Here is a 20,416-nt window from a genome sequence, read left to right on the forward strand (position 1 = left end):
AGAAAATAATTTGTTGATGAGTTAGGTCATTATTGGCAATCATCTGACAAAGATTAACTTTTCATTAGGTTAGGTTTATTAATCAGGAATTGTAAGCAAGCGGCAGATAAAAATGAAAGATTTTTTTTTTTTTTTGGCCTGGATATTCCCAACAACTGTCTGTTGTCCCCAGAAGCAAAATTAGCAAAGTAGCTTGATTCAAAGGCTGTCTGACCAGCAAGCTGGGCATTTATTGGACAGGTTAAGCAGTCTGAATGTTAGTGAAACATAACAACCAGTTATTTGTTGCAGGGGACTTCTCCTGGAGTACAGGTGCCCAGGATACCCCTGGTGTGACACCAGCAATCATCATGCCCACAGCTGCACCTGTCCTGTCTGGAGCTCTAGATGAAGATGAAGAAGGGATGGAGGACATGGAGGAAGACATCCAAGCTACAGTAGCTCGACTGTCAGAGACTTTCACAGCGCTGCGATCTGTCCTCACACCGCTTTTCTACAGAGGGTTTTTTGCCTTTCTCACCTGGTGGGTGGCTGCCTGCCAGGTCATAAGCTCTCTGTTTGGCATCTACTTCCATCAGTACCTTATGCAAAACTAACTAAGGAAAATGGAGTGCCATACTTCTATACATCCAGCAATCAGCTCATATTATGCTGTTGCACAGGATGCCTGCAGACAGCAGAGGGGACATTTCATTAAAATAGAACTGCAGCTGGATTGCACCATCTTTCTGGTTGTAACTGATCAAGGTTGGATGCTGTCTGTTGCAATATTTACTACTTTTTGACCTTGTAACTTTTTGAGACCAGCAGGACTCTGGCATTAGTAACACACAAATATACAGAAAGAAACTGAGTGGGGTCTGCATCACAAATCAACGGCAGTTTAGTCCGCCTTAACATGTATCACAATGCTAATTCTAAATTGGCTCAGTAAAATCTGGGTTTAATTGGCCCAGAAGGTGGCACCATATACCGATACTGATGATAGCTGTGATAATTCAAATGAAGAAAATTATGTTGCATTAAAAAAATATGTCAGCGCAGGTGTTATTACAGCCTTATAGTGCAGTGTTTCTACACACTGGTTAACGCAAAAGTAGTTGTCAGACATTGGGGCAGTCCCTGCAGGTGGGGCGCATACAACAAAGTGAAAAATATGAAGTGAAACTTAAAGCCCTTTTCTTTTCTTTTTTTTTTTTGTGTACTATTTGCGTTAGAAGGGTCAACTGTGCAGTCTTTTTAGGTGTGTAGCGTCTATTACGCACACTACTGGTGTTGTGAAATTCTGGTAGCGTTTAGTCTAACTTGATATGCAGTAGTAACCACCTTTCATCCACCTTGTTCACGCTGCTGCCAAACCAAACTTTGTTATCCACAAAAATGAAGGATACGTTTGACTGAGTTTATAGTCAGTTGATATCACATTATTCTTACAGTGAATTTAATGCAGGCCGTGATATTCTTGTGATGAAATATGACAGTGTTCACATTCAGGTTCAAAACATTCACCAGCAAGTTAATTTGGATATTGCATTGATAAAACCTGGAATTCTGCAGGAATTGCCTCTGGATTTTGAAAGATTAACAAAAACAAATCTGATTTGTTTATCTGACCAAAATAGTGCATTTGCTTTAACTGTTAATAATTGGTGCCTGTAACCGTATGCTTACTTGACATGCAGCTATAATTGCCTCACCCTAGATGAGAGTAAGACAAACTGGTATACGAATTGTTTATTAAAACTCTTGTTTTAAATGCAAAGTGCTCAGTAATTGTCAGGATACTGAAGAGTCCAGTTTTTGTTTTGTTTTCTCTTTTCCCAGAAAGACTTGTTAAAGTCTGTTTTCCTGAAAGGTAACCCTGCCTGAAGCAGGTTAATCATACAGTGTTGGTTACCATTGTTATTTACTGAGGCTAAAATTGAACCAGCTTTGTGATGATGTTAAACCAGAGTTAATCCCAAATGCTGCTGGATTACCTACGGAGCTCTCTTTGTGATACAGACCCCAGTGTTATCTAATAACTTCTTTAATAGAACATTTTTCTGCAACTTCTCACATGTATCTATGCCAGTGTTACTGAGTTTTGTTTTTTTGTTGTTGTTTTTTTAATTTTCAAAGGAACACTGTTAAATGCTGCATTTATGATATTTGGAGGTACCAGGACAAGTATGAATATTTTAATGCCTGAGTAATAAGACATATTTTTGTGAGGGACTCTTTGCAGTCCTTAAAGAACCGATTCACGAGTGCTACTTTTTGAGTTTTATTTTTTGGGGGGGATTTTTTATTTTTTGGGTTTTGTGTTGTTTTGATTTTGTGTGTATGTGTGCGTGCGTGTCTTTTTCTGCTTCTTTTTCCTGTTTTTCTGTGTGGGCGTAATTTTCAGATCGAGCCTACTGAGTGTAATGCAGTGTGGCTGTGTATTAGTGTTTGAAAGCCAAACACCGTGGAGCTGTTGCTCTTTATCTTAAAGTGCCTGGGAGCTCAGGGATTTTGAATGTTTTGAAATCTCCTTCCTCCCTGTTCATGTGTATTTAGAACAAGCTGATATTCTGCAGTGAACACTGCAGGTACATTTCTGTTTTACCCATTAATTTTCAAACACTACCCATGAACAACATGCTAGTTGCAGTGTCTTAATCGCCTCCTTTACTTCATAGGTTTTGTTGTTGCTGCCAATCGGCCATGTATATGTCAGACTAATCAAAACCTTCTCTGAATCAGTCTTCATCAGTGTGTTTTATTTATTTTATTTATGATACATTGATTAACTTTGTGGATGGTTTTGATCATTAGTATGTTTTCTTTAGATGGCGTATTTGAATGCTCTGATATCATTATACTGTGAAGTTGATATGAAATGTTCCCTTAGGAGATTTTCTGAATGCATGTTGTGCAACACTTTGGCTGTAACCTGATTTTTTTTTTTTTTTTTTTTCCATGCGTGGTCCTAATAAAAAGATTTGCTGTTTTCACGTCATTTTGACTTTCTCCGTTAATTCCTCCTTCCACCACGGAGCGTGGGAGATGTTACAGATAGAACATTTCCTTTTAAAGAACTGGTACTCCATTGACAAAAGACATGGATGACAATGGAGCGTCTAGTCGCTGTGCAGGGTGCTGATCTCTGACCCCAACCTCCTGAGAAGATCGTTCTTTAATCACTGGTAATTATTATGAACCTAATGCCCCCTGGACTCTGAGAAGAAATGTTTGCGGTGGATGAGCTTGGCTGTAGCAGCAAAATAATCCAGTTAATGGACAGATTTTATGCAGTGAACTGCATAATCTCTGTTTGACAGTGCAGTTTAAATCATTCATATGTATTTTGTGACATCAAAACCTTCAAAATCACATGCCAGTCAATTGTCACGTCAGCTTTTTGCAATAATGAGAAGAGAGTGGCTCCTTGTTTAAAAGCTGACATGATTTAAATTCTTCCTCCAGTCAAACGTTGTGAGCATCCTTCAGTAAAAGAAGGGACATGCTCCTCACCTCACTGTCTTTTTATATGGACAACTGAAAGACATTAACAATCGCAAAGCCACTGAGAAGCAAACAGATTTGAGAGCACACCAGTTAGCAAATCCTACATCTCAGTATGAGTGCAGAAAAATTTCTAGGACAATGTTTTTGTTGCTGTGGAACATCGGTTTAATTTGAGTCAAGCTCATCCTTCTCTCTGGTGGGCCTGTAAGAATGCCTGGCTTCATGAACTGAATGGTGATATTACTTTTACGAATCTGTGCTGGAGGCCTCGGGTCCCTTCAGTCTGCTCTATGGACTGCAACAAGGCAAGTCAGACAGCCATGGCCGGCTGTGGTTGCTATAGAGGCTAGAATGTATGTCTGCGCGCGTGTGTGTGTGTGTGTGTGTATATACATAGGACCCAGACATGCCTTACAGACTGGGCCTGGTCTAGTCTCATCAGACCAGACATGACCCCAGTGAAAGTCTCGTCATTTAAGGTGGAGAGACGACAGCTCAATACTGTGTGTGTGTCTCTGTGTGTGCCCACCGTGAAAAGGCAGGTCAATTCTCCATAGAGGCAGCATAGGAAAACATTTTGGCATGGTTACTATGAAACAACCAGCTATGGAAATTACCCTATTTGTGCCCCTTTTTTGTCTTGTTTGGAAGAAATAAAGGTTTCCAGGCTTTTGCGTGGTCTATTTTTGTTCCTCTCGTTTGGTGGGTGCATGGTGAGCTGCCTGACAGGGCCCTGACATGATAATGAGGGAGTGTGTGTGTATTCAAAAGATAGAATGCAGGTGAATAAAATGAAATAAATGGATACATGAAAGCTACACAGTGAAGGGCACTTTACCTGCTTTCAGAATTAATGTACATAAAAACAGAGGGAAATGATTCCCTTTTATGCCATTAATTTATTAATTATTAATTAATTAATTATGACATTTTTTTCATCTGAGAAAAATGATAAACTGAATGTCCTAAAATAAAAAAAATAAAAAAATAAAAAACTCAGACTGGGGCAAACACACAAAGTAAACAGTCTTTATTTTAAAATGATTCACAAAAAATGTCAAAAAATGCCTCTGTTTTGTTAGTGAAGCATCCAGCAAATATGTATTTATATATACGTGTTTAAAAAATCAACCAGAAACATCAGAATACTGACAACTTGGCTTTTCATGTTTCATGCTAATATTAATCCACAAAAATCCACATATCATGAAAAGAGAGATAAATCGACAGTGGAACTTGTATTTGAAAACCTCCACAAGCTGGATTTTAGCAGGAGTTTAATTTAATGAGCCGATTAACCGATTTATTTACCTGTTAAGGCTGGTCTTCACTGCTCTGCACTTTAACCAGTCTCAGTCAGATTAAAAGTGTGAAATAAGACGACCCCTTGTGGACAGTGAATGAAAATTATCTCCTTTTTAAAAATGTATTTTTTTTATTTTTTTGTCATTTGAAGATCAGAAACTGAAAACGCAAAACTAAAAGACATAGAGGTATCCAGTGCACAAGATTAACAAGTAAATGTATACATAAATGAAACCCGGATAATAAATGAACAAATGAATGGATATTTGGACTCATCTACTACAGCTTGTCTCGTGTTTTAACACATCATAAACGCAGGAATATCTACACTAAACACTTACTACACAAAGCCCTTCAGGAAGAGCACATGATTGCTGCTGTTTAGAAAAAATTGACCAAATAAAGACAAATAGATCCTTTTTGGGCTGTTGCAGTATTTGTGTGCAATGCAGAGGGACAATAATTAAACACTTTGGTCTTAGCAGACTGCTGTGAGTGTTTCTGACAACATAAAATGATCATATTACAACAATACTAAAGATTTTTAAAAAACAAAACAAAACAACACTTGAAAAAGAAACCCATTTTTACATCCCAAAGAGCTCATTGACCTAATCTCTGACACAGATTGATGCCCAGAATCTTAAAAGGGTGGGTTCACATTTTTTCAACTCTTTTTTTTTTTAGATGATACTGCTGCAAAATGTCCCTCCAGTTCTGCAAATATCTTCTTTTGTTGTGAATCATTTGTAAGAGATGTGGGGCCAAGACACAGGAAGACAATCTGAGGCTATGGCAGTCTCATTTAAATTGGGATATTTTCAGAGCGAAACTTCCTTTTTCTTTGTTTCTCTACAAAGGATGCCTTTGCTTTAACATGAGAATGTGCTTTGTAAAGCAACAGCAATAAAACACTGTCTGGACAAAACAAATAATTCAGACAGAATAAACCTCCTGTTAGCTGAATTTTATGTGTTGTTAAAGAAAAAATAGACAGTGGCTTTCATACCTAGATTTCTCTCATTAAAATTCCATTACGAAGGTATTTTCACATCTGAAAGGAGAAAAAGGAAAAACTGTGATAACTAAAAAAAACTTTTATTTTAAGAACGTATCCAATTAAATGCCCTGTTGTGTAACCTTATCACATAAAACCCCAGTCAAGCTACTTTTTTAGTACCTCCTATTTTTTTTTAAAATATTTTATTTTATTTTGGCTTTGAAAGCTGAATATGTATGGACGTTTTTTTTTTCATATGTGCACTTCAGAGAAATTCAGTTGGTCCCACACTGCTGCTGTGCCCAACTTCAACAAAGTCACAAGAAAACAATCACATTTCCAACTTGTACTTTTGATTCACATTAGCTCCACACAGAAAACTAACCCTAACCAAACAAAAAGCAAAAAGTCTGTATGCATCTATCTCCTCATGGGATCAAGCAAGTGATGCAGAGAAGAATTCTCCACTGCCCAGGAGAGACCAGCTCTGTTTGAGGAGACAAAGAGAGGCATACGTCGACCCTTTATGGTTTTGTCTGAAGACAGATGTTGACTGAGAGTGGGTTGTAGAGCGGAGCAGCTGGCTATCTCTGCCAGCCGTCGCTCATCTCTAACTGCCGGAGCGACTGCCCTCCTTCCTCTTGGTCTTGTGGGTAGCTGGTTTTGGCAAACTCTTTTGTGCCATTGGCTGGGTGGCTATCTGGAGGGGTATGACGAGCTGAATCGGGGTTGCTCATTGGAGAATGCTGCCTGAGGTGGTGCAGAGGAGGGGAGGTAGGTGAGGCCATGTGCTCAGGAGAGCTACGCTCCGATTTGATGTTGAGGTTGAGGGACGGCAGATGCGGAGAGGTTGGAGTGCAGGACTGAGAGGGGAAAGAGCATCCCCCGCTGGACCCTCTGAAAACAACAAGAGGGTGGAGGAAATGAATTTGGATTGAAACACGTCATCAGTCCTGGAGTTACAGCTAAGAGGCACTAGAAGTAGCTTGAAGATAATTTAAAGACAGTCAAAACTGCTTGTGAACATGGCATTTAAGAGTCAACTATCACTAATGGTTCAAAATTATATATACAGTGGATTTACTGTATTATGTCTAGAATAATATATGATATGCTCACACAGGATTTATATGAGGCCCATGAGGCTCCTGAGGTGGCTGCGCCGCTTGCCAGGGGTTTACTGTTCCTCGTTGTAAACTGACTGAGTGATAAAAACCAGGCTGGCTGTACTCTGCAAAGGAAGAATAGATATACATCGATTTGGAGAGGACGGGGGGGGGGGGAAACAGGAGAAAAGATACAGTTCAATAAAATGGTTTCATTTTAAGACAAGATAAACTTCACAGCAAGGCTGGTTTGACGTTTTGGGAAATACCCTTTGTAGTTTTTATCGATGAGCACAAGATAAGAAGACTGTAACCTCCCATCACTCATGTCTGTACACTAGAGATGAAGTTAGAGTCAGAAGATGTTCTGCTTAATTTGGAACAGTGTAAAAAAAACCCTAACAAAATTTCCCTTTCTTTTTCTTCTTCTTCTTTTTTTTATTTTATTTATTTATTTATTTATTTATTTATTTATTTATTTATTTATTTATTTTATTTTATTTTTTTTTTACCTTCTGTGGAACTAATTCCTGGCTGGGTTTAGCAAGAAAGGCAATGTTTTCTCATGATAAATTCACCAGAAAACCACCTGAAACTCTCCAAGCTCCTGGTCCTGCACAAACTCCAAACCTTTTTACACAAGGTTTGTGCACTAATAATGAGGTTCTGGAGTGAACTGCACCACAGTAAGTCAGTATCCTTGCTTTGCAGTTGTTATCCTAAGCTATGCTAAGAGAGTATATGTGTGATAGGTTTAGTTTTGCCATACAGACATGAGAGTGGCATTAACACTCTGATATAACCTGTTAACATGTCAAGCTATTGCTGTATGACTACTTTGTTAGTTGCCATATATTTTTCATATATTTCTTTTTTCTTTCTATAGTAACAGAACACAGATGACATACCAGAGGCTCCAGGGGAGGGGAGACCATATCCTCCCAAACTGTGACTCAGCAGCCCTGCCTTCCCCATAGCCACCATGGAGCTGCTGCTGTGCAGGCCCTGGTATAAAAGACCCCTCTGATGATCAGAGAAAGGGAAACAGTCATACTGGAAATCTTGAGTTTGTACTGATATAGTGAAGTCAGTGTATGAACACTATGAAACTTGTGAACATTATAATTGTGAGAGGTGTGAATGAGTCAAAAAACCTGTGAAGTTTCTTGTCCAAGTTTGCAGAACTATTTATGTGTTTTGGTATTTAATTAAGAACTTTAGTTTTTAGACGCAGTACGACATCTATTAGAGGCACTGACACCTATTTGTTTTGATCACACTGGATAGCACAGCTACTTACAGCGGAGTTGTGGTTAGCACGTGTGGCCCCCATGGCCTGATTAGCACCATCTGCCCGCAGGTTTTCAGTGCCCACGTTCAGAGGAGGAGGGCTTTTCATGTCCAGAGCTCGATTGAGGTTGCCATGGGAAAACACAGAGTAGCCGATACCTAAACAGTAAAAAAAAGGAGCAGGAAGTGAAAAGCGATTTAAGCCCGTTCCACTACTGTCATTTATTCTTTGTGATACAATCATCACCTCCCTCTGTTGCGGTATACAAGTGTGATTTTGAAAAAAAGAACTTCTTCTTTTCCTTTAACCTTTGAATGAGTATCAAGCCTTCGTGAGACACCAGGCAGGTCTGAATACTTATAATATGTGCAACTGTACTGAATATACTGTAACTCATGTGACAGAGTCCATTGCGAACGCAATGTAAACCAACAATCACTGTCAAATCTTAGATAAAACAGAGCAGTGCATTTAGAATCACTAAAAATGTCAGTGATCAGTATTTAATGACATCCCAGTGCATCCAAATAGTTAGAGACTGTATGATGGCTGACATGATAGGCAGGTGTGATGCATTCTGAATAGAAACCACAGAGCTGGTTGTAGCTGCAGTTACACTGTTGGAGGGCCAGTTTCACATAACAGACCGACTGCGCACAAGCACACATACACACACAAACACACACACTTCCTGTGAGTTCACAGCCAGCTGCACAGATGGTTGACAGTACACACGAATTTTACAGAAAGCATTTAACAAGAAGTTAGAAGAGTGGCTCATGGATTTTCATGTGAAAAGCTATGACTCTGTTTAAAGGTAGAATAATACTGGTAGATTATTTGTAGTGGTAGATGAAATTTTAAAAAATCATTTAGACTTTGGTTTCATCATGAAAGTGTTAAAAAAAACACAAATAACTCACAAATGAGCCTGAATGAACCTGACAAAGGCCCAAAATTTGTGGAACTTGTCAAAAGCGATACATAGATGCAATAGAAACTGATGTGTTTTTTCAAACACAAGACATACACAAATAGATACTACCCTTAGTAGTTATGATGATTCTGGTATAGGACTTAATGAGACTAACCCGAGTGTGGAGACATGAATGCAGTGTGTGCATGGGGTGCAGCAGGACTGGCCGAGCTGGATCTGGAGTTTAGAGATTTAAAGCTCGGGGGTCTGTGGGAGGTCATGCCGGATCCGGATGAATTGGGAAAACCATTCTCGCAACCTGCAGACACGAGGAACTGTGCCTCTGGCGAGAGCAGAGAGGGACCCTGAAGAGTAAAACACATAACGTGTAATTTTGACAACAGTATGGATTAAAGATCAGTTAATTAAAGATGCTTTCGTAACACAGAATTCTAATTAGAAGTCAGTTTGTCTGTGTTTGGTCTGTGCGTGTTGAGTGTAAGTACGGAGTAAGGAGTAAGTATGTGGTCACTAACATAGAAGCGCTGGCGAGCCACAGAGAGATCCATGCCCTCACTTAGAGGATACTTGTCTGTCGCCACCTGCATGCTCTCCTCACTGTCAAGCTCTGAGCCATCAAGTCCGAGTCCTTTCCTACGCAGGGTCTGATGCAGAAGAGAAAGTGCACATGGAAAATTACTGGCAACAATAGCACAATGGTTTCGAACCACAACAATGTCACGAGAAAGGGTTTTCACTCAAAATACAACACCTGTTTTTCCAATTATTTTTTTTTACAATATCCTTCCAGAGGCTTTATATCAAATAATTGCATGTTCTGTTAAAAATTGGTTTATGTTTCAGATCAGCTGCGTATAAGAAGCTTTCACATACTTCTTTTTAAAAAGCTCCTAAAATAGTACCTCCAGTATGTCCGTGTTGGTGCGACTCTCGTGTGGCTCGCTGTACTCGGTGTATTTTAGCAGAACTTTATCCATGTCTGTGCTGGCGTACTGGAACAGACGGTTCGTGCTGTTGAAGATGATGAGAGCGATCTCGCAGTCACAGAGCACGCTCAGCTCGTAAGCTTTCTTCATCAGGCCAAATTTACGTTTGGTGAAGGTCACCTATGACAGAAGAAAAACCGGTTTGCACTTTCAACTCCCTCCAGTTAATTCTGCAAAGTTGTGAGCATGACAAATTAAGGAAGTTGGATAATTAAAAATAAAATAAAATAAAATAAAATAAAATAAAATAAAATAAAATAAAATAAAATAAAATAAAATAAAATATCCCAGAGAGACTTTACAGTGCAGAACACGTTCAATCACCAAACACTTCATTCAGATACACAAACCTTATCACCACAACACTTTCAGTCAAAAAGATCAGATATGAGAAATAAATTGTGTTTATCAGCATTCTGAAAACAGTTAAATAAGAGCTCTGGATGTGTACACAAACTCACTATGCATATCATGCGTTTTTCCTAACACAGCTAAAACTTTAAATAATATTTAGGGTGTTTCATGGAATTGTAGTATTTGAACAAATATTAATGCACGAATAGGCTATAAATATGATGCAAGCAATTTTGTTCATGCCACAGTATTGTACAAATGATAATATCTGTCTGTGGTATTGCAGAGCGGTGTAACTCCTGTGCCATAAGTTGATGTAAGTACTATGTTGTATATGTAATCGGTGCTGTCATGATTCATTTAGCATCAAACTGATAAGCAGTTCCTCTTCTGTTTAATGGTGTGTTTTCTTGTTAGTTCTTAAATTTTAATAATATTTCCTTAATCTAGTGTCGACTGTCGGCACGCTCACATCCTTTTTTTTGTTCAGTGTGAAAGATTGTCTTTTTGTCAAATAAAATAATCTCACTTTAACTGGTGTTAAGGCTTTTGATAAATTCACAGCTTTAGGTTATTGTATCACTTACGTTCAAAATATTTGCTATTACCACCGTTGGGTAGAAAATAATGAATGCTAGTGATGTTGTAAACTGCACGATTTTAATAATGTTTCACACTAGTATAAATATCGTAATTTGATATTTCATTAATAGTCATCCTAGCATGCCTTTGCATTTGCATTTCAATCAGTGAACCTATGTTTTAAATATTTGCAGTGCAATGCTGGACAACAAACAACCACAGCGTCGGCTACAAAACATGCACATTTGCATGAAACATGTACCGCTATTTTTGCGACTCAGTGCTTGCAGCTTAAGTGACACTTAATTACGGAGTCTAAAACATATCTGGAAGAGGAAAACGTTAAAAATTTGCCTGATACATTTCCTGAGATATCAGCGCGATGTCTTTAAATGTCTTGGATTGATATACAATTTTTACACTAGAGAAAAGGCCCACACGTTCACCCTGTAATAATATTTGACACTTAAAAAACAAGAAAATGTATCTGATTGTTCAAATAATCTGGATGAAGTTTTTATTCTTCCTGCAGTTAACTATAATTTTAGTAGGACTGGATAATATTTACTGAGAAATATTTTTTTTAAAACAACATATGTGTCTGTGTGTGCGTAACATGAAACGATGTGTGCTCACCTGTCTATTTCTCTGGTCAAGAATACGAGAAATTTGTATTTTCTTTCTTCCCATTTTCTCTTCTCTTCTTAGTCTGACACCTGTCAAACAAAGTGAAAATCAGTGTTATACTAGAATAAAACAGCATACTTAAACATTTGCAGTAATGTGTGAAAATCAGCACCAATGAAATGACCTAAAACATTAAATGAACCTTTACTCTCGAAGATCACAAAAAGATTTACCTCGATACTTAAGCTTGCATTTGTAAGCAGTTGAACTAATTATTAATTACTGTAACAAATTTGAGGTGATATGATCACATATTATAATAAGAATAGAATAAATGTTCAGTCTTTAATACAATTCTGATGGGAAAATGTCATCCCTTTGCTTTAAGTGACTCAAGTCCTTTCCCCTCAGTGGGGCGAGGGTGTTTATTTTTACCACCATGAAGCGATGCGGTCTAAAGTTAGCGTGGCTCTTGTGGGGCTAGCAGTCCACACAGAATGACACCCTGACAGTCTGGGTTACCCCCGGGCCAACAGCACAGTGCTTGACTGCACCAAGCGGCCCCAAGAGACAGGGTTAAAAATACAGTCCATAGCTCTTTTTAAAGGTTCAGCAGGCAATAGCTGAAACCAAACAGTAGAAGGAAAACGGTGTGTTCTTGAAAGATGGCTAATGCTAAAAGCCACCCACTCTTCTCTCATGCACAGCCAGGTCAGAAAAAAACAAAACAAAACAGGATTTTCAGGGGCAAATAGCAAAGATGTGGCTGGCTTGAGAATGTCCATTTTTGAAACTCACACCCGTGGTTTTTCTGTTTTTGTTGGGCTAGAAAACAATGCCCCCCATCCCTGCTGTATAGAAACAAAAACAAAGCAGAAAAACGTGGAACTGAATGTTTAATTACATTGACGCTTTAAGAGATGGCTTTGCTGAAAATACAACATTAAATCAAATGTATCCATAAATTTGCTCCCTGTATCAGCTGTCTCCGTTTGATGCTCACTATCAGTAAAACAACTGTGTTAAGTGGTGGTCTGCCTCTTCTGACTGGGCCATACAGTATTTCTCTAAAGCCCAGAGGAGTTTTCACTGGTTTTCCCCCCTAATTCTAGACGTCGTGACTTCTCTATATTTAGTTGCTTGCCCCTCCTGATGGTGCCTGAGCGGATATGAAGCCCATGTTCCCACGACCCCTAAAGTGCCCGCTGTCCTTCAACATAAGCTTGGCACACAGAAATTTGGGGCATGTCTGGAAGAGTCCACCTCGTTGCCCTTATGATTACCTTATAAAGTCTTGCGTTATTTGCTTCGTTGAATATGTTGCAGAGCCAAGACAAACCTCAAAAGTAACAGCTGCAGACAAACTCATCCTTGCCAATGTCTGTACGGTAAAGCAAAGTGCACAACAGAAAAATAGAACCACAAAACCAGCACTGGTCTGTCTAACTAACAACTCAACTACCACAAAGAATTCACACCAGGCCAAGCTGTTCTGGGTTTTTTTTGGACCAGAAGTGAGACAATTTCACCTCATATCAAGGCATGTTAATGTAGAGAAGAGAGGGAAGTGGGACATATGTTCTAAAAAAGGCTGAAAGATGTTTATCACAGGGTTTTACCGAAGGTTCCGCTCCTCTCAAATACAACCAAATGTCAACTATTAGAGCTGCTGACAGCTCTGTTAAAACCTATGGCTAGCTGGGTATATATAGCTGCCCCTCCAGCAAACCGGCGTGGAGTTAGCTATAGAAAATCTATGTGGTTTGGTAGGTTTGTCAAAGGCCTAAAGGCCGAGATGGGCAGGAAAAGCCTGGCTGTGCCTCACAGCTAAATCTGTATACTTTCCCATTTGACAACTGCCATTTGAGGTCTGCACATTCACAGAAACCAAAAACAGCATGCACCTACTGCCTGTGACATTTCATCTCCATGATCAACTACTGAACATCTCGGGGAAAAGGTGGACATGAAACGGAACAAGCAAATCTTCCTTTTTGTCTCATTTGCCATCAAATGGGCATGAATGAAAAACAGAATCACCATCTATCCTGTCATTGTCCAATAGTTCAGCACATGCACACCTTCCCCAGAGCCTCAGGCTTCTAGGGAAGGACAGTGCCTTTGACAGATATCTTCCCAAAGGTGAGACAGTGGAAAACACTGAGCACAGACACATACAAGGGCAGCAGGAGCTTTGCTTTACCCCGGGATCGTCTGACTAATCACCGGGGAACTACCTGGGACAATAGTCCACATGTACAGAAAGCCCTGCGCATCAAGGTAATTTTAATTGGTCTTATTAGCACTGCTGATGTTGCTCATTAACAATATGTATCGCGCGACATGTTTTCTTGCTGCAGTGAACTGTATGCATGAATGAGAAGGGGGAAAAAGTAGGGCATTTGTAGAGTATTGGGGGTTCTGCTTCAATGGTTTCCTTTCCATGAGTCATTCAGAGCATGGTGGCTTCAAATGTTTCAAAAACATGATAAACACTTGTAAGCATATTAGCCAGGGAGGTTAATGGTTTCTTCTATGGTGAAAAAGCAGATTGCCCTGCTCTCTACGCAGTACTGAATGTTAAATATGACAAGATATATAATGGTAGTGTTAAAATACTGATAATTAAAGATGGTTTGAGAAAAGGGTTTTGCTTTTGCTAAACTATTTTTTTCATGTTTTGCTCTGTGAATGCATTAGTTACACAACTATGGTGATCACAAGAGAAGCAACACCTAAAATGTCTACTGTACTATATGGGTATAATGTGCTTTAACTGTTGCAAGCAGTGTGTGAATCAGATCTAACAGGGTTGTTGTTTTCACTGTTTTAGTCATTTTATCAGCTTGTGAATGTCATATCAAAGGCCAGTGTTATGTGGGCCGATGTCTGTCTTCACCCATTCCCTCCCTGTATGTATTAGAGCATATACATACATCCTTCTGAACTAAAGTTAAAAAAGGTGAAGGTCAAATCTTGAAAAATTTGAAGTCTTAGTGACAGCCTCACTTATTCAAATCAAAACAGAAGCATACTCATAAAATAAAGGCCCCAGGGGAACACTTTGCTTCTTAGTCTTTATAGTTCTCGACATAGTTCTCTTTGCATAGCTAGCATGGTAACCAAAAGAGGTCTTTTTATTATTTTTTATCTTGCAGTATACCTAGCTGTATATGTCTCTGTTTGCCACCTTTGGGGTCAAATGGTCACATGCTTATCGGGCCTTTGCAGTGCAATAGCGAGGAAATCTTTGTCTAATTTTAACTGGGTATAATTGAATTGCCTTGATATTTTTTCTTAGAGCCAGAGTAGCAATGTTGCATGCAGGCATGTGCTGAACATTTGATCTTTCCATAAATAGAGAAAAAAGGTTTTTTTTTAGTCTTCCAAAAGGTTAGAAAGTCTGACATCCTCTCAAACTATCTGTGAAGATGAGCCACACCTCGCACTAAAAGAGGAAAACCTCTTTGAGGGCATTAAAAATGGAAAAAGATACATGTCCAGCACAAAGGAATGTCAGAAGATTAAAGACATCAGAATCAGTAATGCTTGCTTTAAATTAGACTAAGGACAACAGGTAAAGGGATGAAAGAGCTATCTATCTGTCTGTCTAGATATCTATCTATATCTGTTTCTAATAAGAGCAAAGTTAGTCGAGATTCTTCTTAAAAGTTGAAGCAGTCTACTTAGAATGGACTCATGGGATGTGCTTGCTTTCAAAGGACTCTGATTCATTTTTCACAGTGAGCAAGCCAAGCAAGAATTAAGTAATAATAATAACTATTTTTTTATTATTATTATAATGATAATAATAATCATAAAAGTTAAAAAGAAGTAGAAATGCATTGCTTAAACCCGTTTATGGGCAATTATTCCCAATAACTTGCTGACGTCATTTCAAATAGACAGTTTAAGAATAGCCCGTCTGTCCCCGAGTTGCCAAGCACTCCTGTCTATTATAGCCTCATCTCAATAACACAGCAACAGGTACTTTACTCACAGCTGTGTCATGCAATGCTCTACACAGGAAACCCCAGGAAGCTTCGCTCATTTGCCTTAAAAACCGAAATAAGAAGATAAAACAGAAACTCAACACGTGCTTAAAAATAAAAATAGAGCATCTGATCTCACCTGTTCCTCGATCTTCTTTTTCTCTGTTTACTTCTTAGTTTCACCCACTCGATCAGGACCAGTCAAACAGGAATAGTTGCTGATAGGAAACATAAATGACTAAATGAGCGTCGAGAGTCTTGTTGTGCGTTCTGGTCTTGTGCAGATGCAGAAATATTCACCTGATGTAGAAGCTGCGGATGATTCAGGAGCGCTGCTTTCCAACAGCTGGCTGCTACAGCCCGCCTCTCGCTCTGTTTGTGTGTGTCACCACACACCGCCTCCTCGGCCATGCTATTGGACACACTCTTCCACCTCCCCTCCGCGTATAAACGCATTCGTCACTATAAGGTGTCAGCAAAAGTTGCGTAAAGTCCTTTATGCCTTCAAGATTTGCATTATGAAGCAATTTAGTTCTAATGTTATCTTTTAAAATGTATGTATATATCTATGGTTAAAGGGCATTTTTGCTTGTGATTCATTCATGTACCACAAAATATTACAAGGTTTTTTGCAGGACATTACAACATGTCCTGCAAAATGTCAAAAACAAAAATATATTCATTTTTTTTAAAATTTTTAAATAAAATTTTATGAGCTAAATTTAAGGGATGACTTGAATTAATCTCTTTAATGGGATTCTGCAAAACTTAAATTGAGGGGTGAGTCACATGAATTTGATATACTGTGCAAATGGGAGTGCTATGGCTGACTTTAAAGTACATCAACTCTGAAAATGTGACAATGATAAGATTTATTTACTTTTAAACAAAGCTACAAGCATTTGAACGCAAAGCAGAAGGAAGCAGAAGAGCATGGAGCATAGCTGAGGTGTATGGCGGTTCTTCCCCAATTACAATGCAAGGCACAACATTAGGTGTGAGATTCTGTTACTAAATGTACTGCACACAATGGGAATAGGCATATGTTATGTTTCTACAGTAGATATGGTCGATATTTGTTATGATATTTGCTATTATTTTGTTTTAAAAAATCCCCTTAAATGTCAATCCTGCTTTGCCTTAAAAAGTAGAAGATACAATGTGCTTTTTAAAATCAGCCCCTAGCAGTCAGTGAACCTAAAGAATTACAGTCTGATCCAAAAGTCATTCAGCAATGAGAACAGAGCAAAACTATTCTGAGGAACACTCTTCTAGAGTTCACGGTCATTTTGATAAAAATATTTAAACATTTTGGCCTCTTTGGTTGGAAGGAATTTTTCGTTTTTTTAGTATTGACATAAAACTTTTATTGTGACTGATGAATTAAAGACTTCGCTATTGGAGGTTGACTATGGTGTTTCGCTGCTGTTATGGGAAAAGGATACATCAGTAAATGTTAACTGTTTATCGGGATACACATATCTCTTTGCATTAAAGTCAATTTGCACAGTACCAACCGAAACACTGCGTTATGCTCAGCAAACCTGAACACTGGCCACAGGCCATTGCTCAATACCAGAGTCTGTGGTGGCCTGTCACTAATTCAACCTTTACACATTTCTCTGCCATAGAAACAGTGACAACCTAATCACACATTTACACCAATAAAAGCTTAAATAGAACATAATTGCAATAGCCAATTCTAAAACTACAAAATGAGTTATTTAAGATTAAGAGTCTTTTTAGTGTTTGTGCCTGTTTGTCCGTACATCAAGTAATTTAAAAATCAAGCATTCAGGCAGTAACTATGTATAAATAGGTGTGGAAATAAAAAGCAAATACAAAATACTGGATGAAAAGTCAAAATTTGGAACGACGAGGGCATAGTTAACATTATCAGCGCTCAAAGCAATGTTTGCTTTCAAGTTGAGAGCAGCTCAGAGTGATTTCCTCATTTTAGTCTAGCCTGAATATTTGAGGCACAAGGAGCTATGCAAAAATAAACAAATCGCTTAAAAAAGGCAAAGAAAGCGGAAAAGGACATAAAATAAATGTAACTTACGTTGTTTTATTTCCTGTTTCCTACCTAGATAAAACTCGACACCCTTCTTTATGATGCTGTACATCAAGAGCTTGGAAACTACTGGCCTAAAAACATACAACCGATGTTAAAAATACTTCTTTAATTACAGCAGCATGTCTTGATTTAATAGCAATGCTATAAGATTTTTCTTGAGGCTTCATTTGAATTTTGATGCCCTTAACCACAAGATCTAATTACTTAACTCAGCAATATTCTGGAAGCAAATGTCTGTGAATACTGGCTCAAAAACATCAGAAGAGGCCTCATATTGACAGGCATTAACTACACTGACATACCCTTTGGCACATCTCTGAATATTAGTCAATAGTCTCAAATGTTCCCACTTTCTCCATATCATCAGTAAATGATAGATCCCGGTAACACCTAACTGTGACATCTAATACTTATTTATAACTAGCAAACACTGAAACTAACTTCATCCGTGCTGCTATTTTGTAAATGCTTTACTCATAAGTTGTTCATTCCCCTTTGCCAAATCAACCATGGCACATAAAATCGTTCAGTCAGAATTCCATAAGTGCCATGTGCACTGTAGCCCATGCAGAGCTGATGTCATTGGATATATGTTCATCAGCTAACCTGGGTAGTATTGATAGAAAGTAAATGGGGTGTAAAAAGGAGAGGAAACTGACAGAGAATGATCAAAGCAAAGAAAAAAACTAACAGAAAGCAGACATGCTGTCAGCTTAATAGGTATATTTAGAGTTAATAACTGAATCACTGCATGAGCTGCATTATTAACTATTTTGGGGTTGTTACACAATGTACTAAATATAATATGGTGGCAATTTATTAGCACAGATCATCTTTGCAAGTGTGGATGACAACTCTATTTTGTCTCACGCAAAGACAAACACATCAACACAGACATGGAGATGCAGTGACACAAGCACACATGCACAGTCTGAGATCCCAAGAGATAGCTTAAACTGTGCATCTGATGCAATACTTAGTAACATCCCTGCAGGCTACCACAGTCTTCACCTCCAGGAATCATTTGTGTGGGGCCCAATCGTGCTGACGGCAAATACAGCAAATCCCCATCTGTAAATAAAGCAAGCTAATCACTTGCAGCAAAGGGGAAATTATGTCTTTGCTATGCGCTGTGTTTGCGAAAGTGCATTCTTCTTTTAAACACAGCGAGAGCTTTGCCGTAGGTGTAGGCACTGAAGGTGGAATCTGAACTGTGTTCACATTCACACAGTCAGAATCACTGATAAATGTCTAAGACAAGAGAAGTTGAGAGAAGCAGCAGAAAGATAAAGGTGCCTTTGCCCTTTGAGAACTTTCCGTATCAAGTCCATTTTTTTCATTTTCCTGAAACTTCTCACTTCTGCTTTCGACAAGATCAGCCGCGACCCTTTTAGAGCATGTGGTGAGGCTGTCGAATTCAGAAATAGCCTTCATGGTCAGTCTACATGTGTGAGAGCAATTGTTCACATTGAGTACCTTTATAGCTACAGTCTTATCTGCATCTCAACAGAATAAGGGTTACACCTTTACCTCCCCACCACTCCCCACCAACCCCCAACCTCTAACAGAACAATAAGGCCTCTGTAACTCAAGTCACGGACTTAAAAGTATGTCAGGGTGCTTGTGGTCCAGCAGCGTGTGAATGAAGTGTGTGAATATTTAATATTAATTTGATCAAATTCTGGAGATGTAATTAATTTTTATACAAGGCAATAAAAGTGGGCGTAAAAGTGGAAGGGCAGATGAGAGTTTAGGCGCATCTCTGTCAAGCTGTGCATACTTCCAAAGCTACTTGTGAAAAGTTAATTAGATTCATCCTATGCAGAGCTGAACTAAGAGTGGCAAGAATATTCGCATTAAACAGAGGTTATCTTGGGTGGTTATCCTTTTTCAAATTCCCCTAAACTTGCCATGGTCCTATTTAGCATGCCCAAGAATAACTTTAGACAAGTTTTTTTCCCTCCTTCATTTGTTTTAATATTATTCTTATTATTTGTATAATTTATTTTAACTTACTGCATATCTTTTTATTATATTTCTGTGTCTTGTTTATGACAATCAATTGCCTGTTTAAAAGACATACAGTAATCCTTTAATCACTTTATGAGGACAGGAGGCTTCAGCAGAAGTAGGTTAATCTAAAAAGAGACACAGCCCTGTTATCATCATATCTACACTGCCTACATTTAAATATCAAGAAATAAACTTGATTAGAATATATATATATTTTTTAAAAAGCATACATTTTTGTGCACACCTTAAGTTTAAAACCTGTTTTAATGGTTAATAATGGGATAACAGGAAATATGTCTTTACTCTCTCGGGGTGTTTTGTCTTTATTTAGTGAGCTCAGCGTCTCCCTTGAGCACGTCGAGGCATTGTTTCTGTTGATCCAAGAGAGAAAAAAAAGTCCATTGTTGTTGCGAACTTTTTAATCTGGGGATTTAAAGCCCATCACATGCTCAGACCGGACTGCGGAGCACTCCACGAAACACAGGCAAACTATTGCCGAAGTGCAAAGAAAGGCGTTCTTTATCCTCACACCGCAATGCAAGCGCACTTTTCTGGACTTTAGGATCGCTGGAGGATTGTGTTTAAGAGCTAAGAACCGAGAAACCCTTTTCCCCCTTTTCCAGGAGAAATCTGACCACCAACGTTTAAAGATAA

At 38.6% G+C, this 20,416-nt stretch overlaps 2 protein-coding genes across 3 annotated transcripts in view; one reads left to right on the forward strand and one right to left on the reverse strand.

The window, feature by feature from the left end:
* tmem161a (transmembrane protein 161A) overlaps positions 1-2,940 on the forward strand; it is a 7,490-nt gene extending 4,550 nt beyond the window's left edge. Inside the window, exon 11 of the mRNA XM_005920707.3 lies at positions 292-2,940. Within this exon, the coding sequence (XP_005920769.1) occupies positions 292-596 (305 nt within the window). The 3' untranslated portion in view covers positions 597-2,940. The remainder of the gene's footprint in view (positions 1-291) is intronic.
* A 1,556-nt stretch (positions 2,941-4,496) lies between these two features.
* On the reverse strand, positions 4,497-16,091 carry mef2b (myocyte enhancer factor 2b). 2 transcript variants are annotated; one of them, XM_005920705.2, is made up of 10 exons: positions 15,973-16,091; positions 15,812-15,890; positions 11,690-11,769; positions 10,034-10,237; positions 9,647-9,775; positions 9,286-9,475; positions 8,204-8,352; positions 7,812-7,926; positions 6,917-7,028; positions 4,497-6,694 (listed from the first exon to the last, which is right to left on the reverse strand). In XM_005920705.2, exons 3-10 carry the CDS (start codon positions 11,741-11,743, stop codon positions 6,382-6,384), a joined length of 1,266 nt encoding a protein of 421 aa, XP_005920767.1. In that variant the 5' UTR covers positions 11,744-11,769; positions 15,812-15,890; positions 15,973-16,091; the 3' UTR covers positions 4,497-6,381. The 2 variants fall into 2 exon arrangements, with proteins under 2 accessions (XP_005920767.1, XP_005920768.1); XM_005920706.3 differs by lacking the exon at positions 15,973-16,091 and having other exon boundaries at positions 15,812-15,966.
* Positions 16,092-20,416: the final 4,325 nt, after the last annotated feature.

This window comes from Haplochromis burtoni, unplaced genomic scaffold, assembly GCF_018398535.1.
Source record: "Haplochromis burtoni strain Fernald_Lab_line unplaced genomic scaffold, NCSU_Asbu1 Contig_42, whole genome shotgun sequence".
Classification (NCBI taxonomy): domain Eukaryota; kingdom Metazoa; phylum Chordata; class Actinopteri; order Cichliformes; family Cichlidae; genus Haplochromis; species Haplochromis burtoni.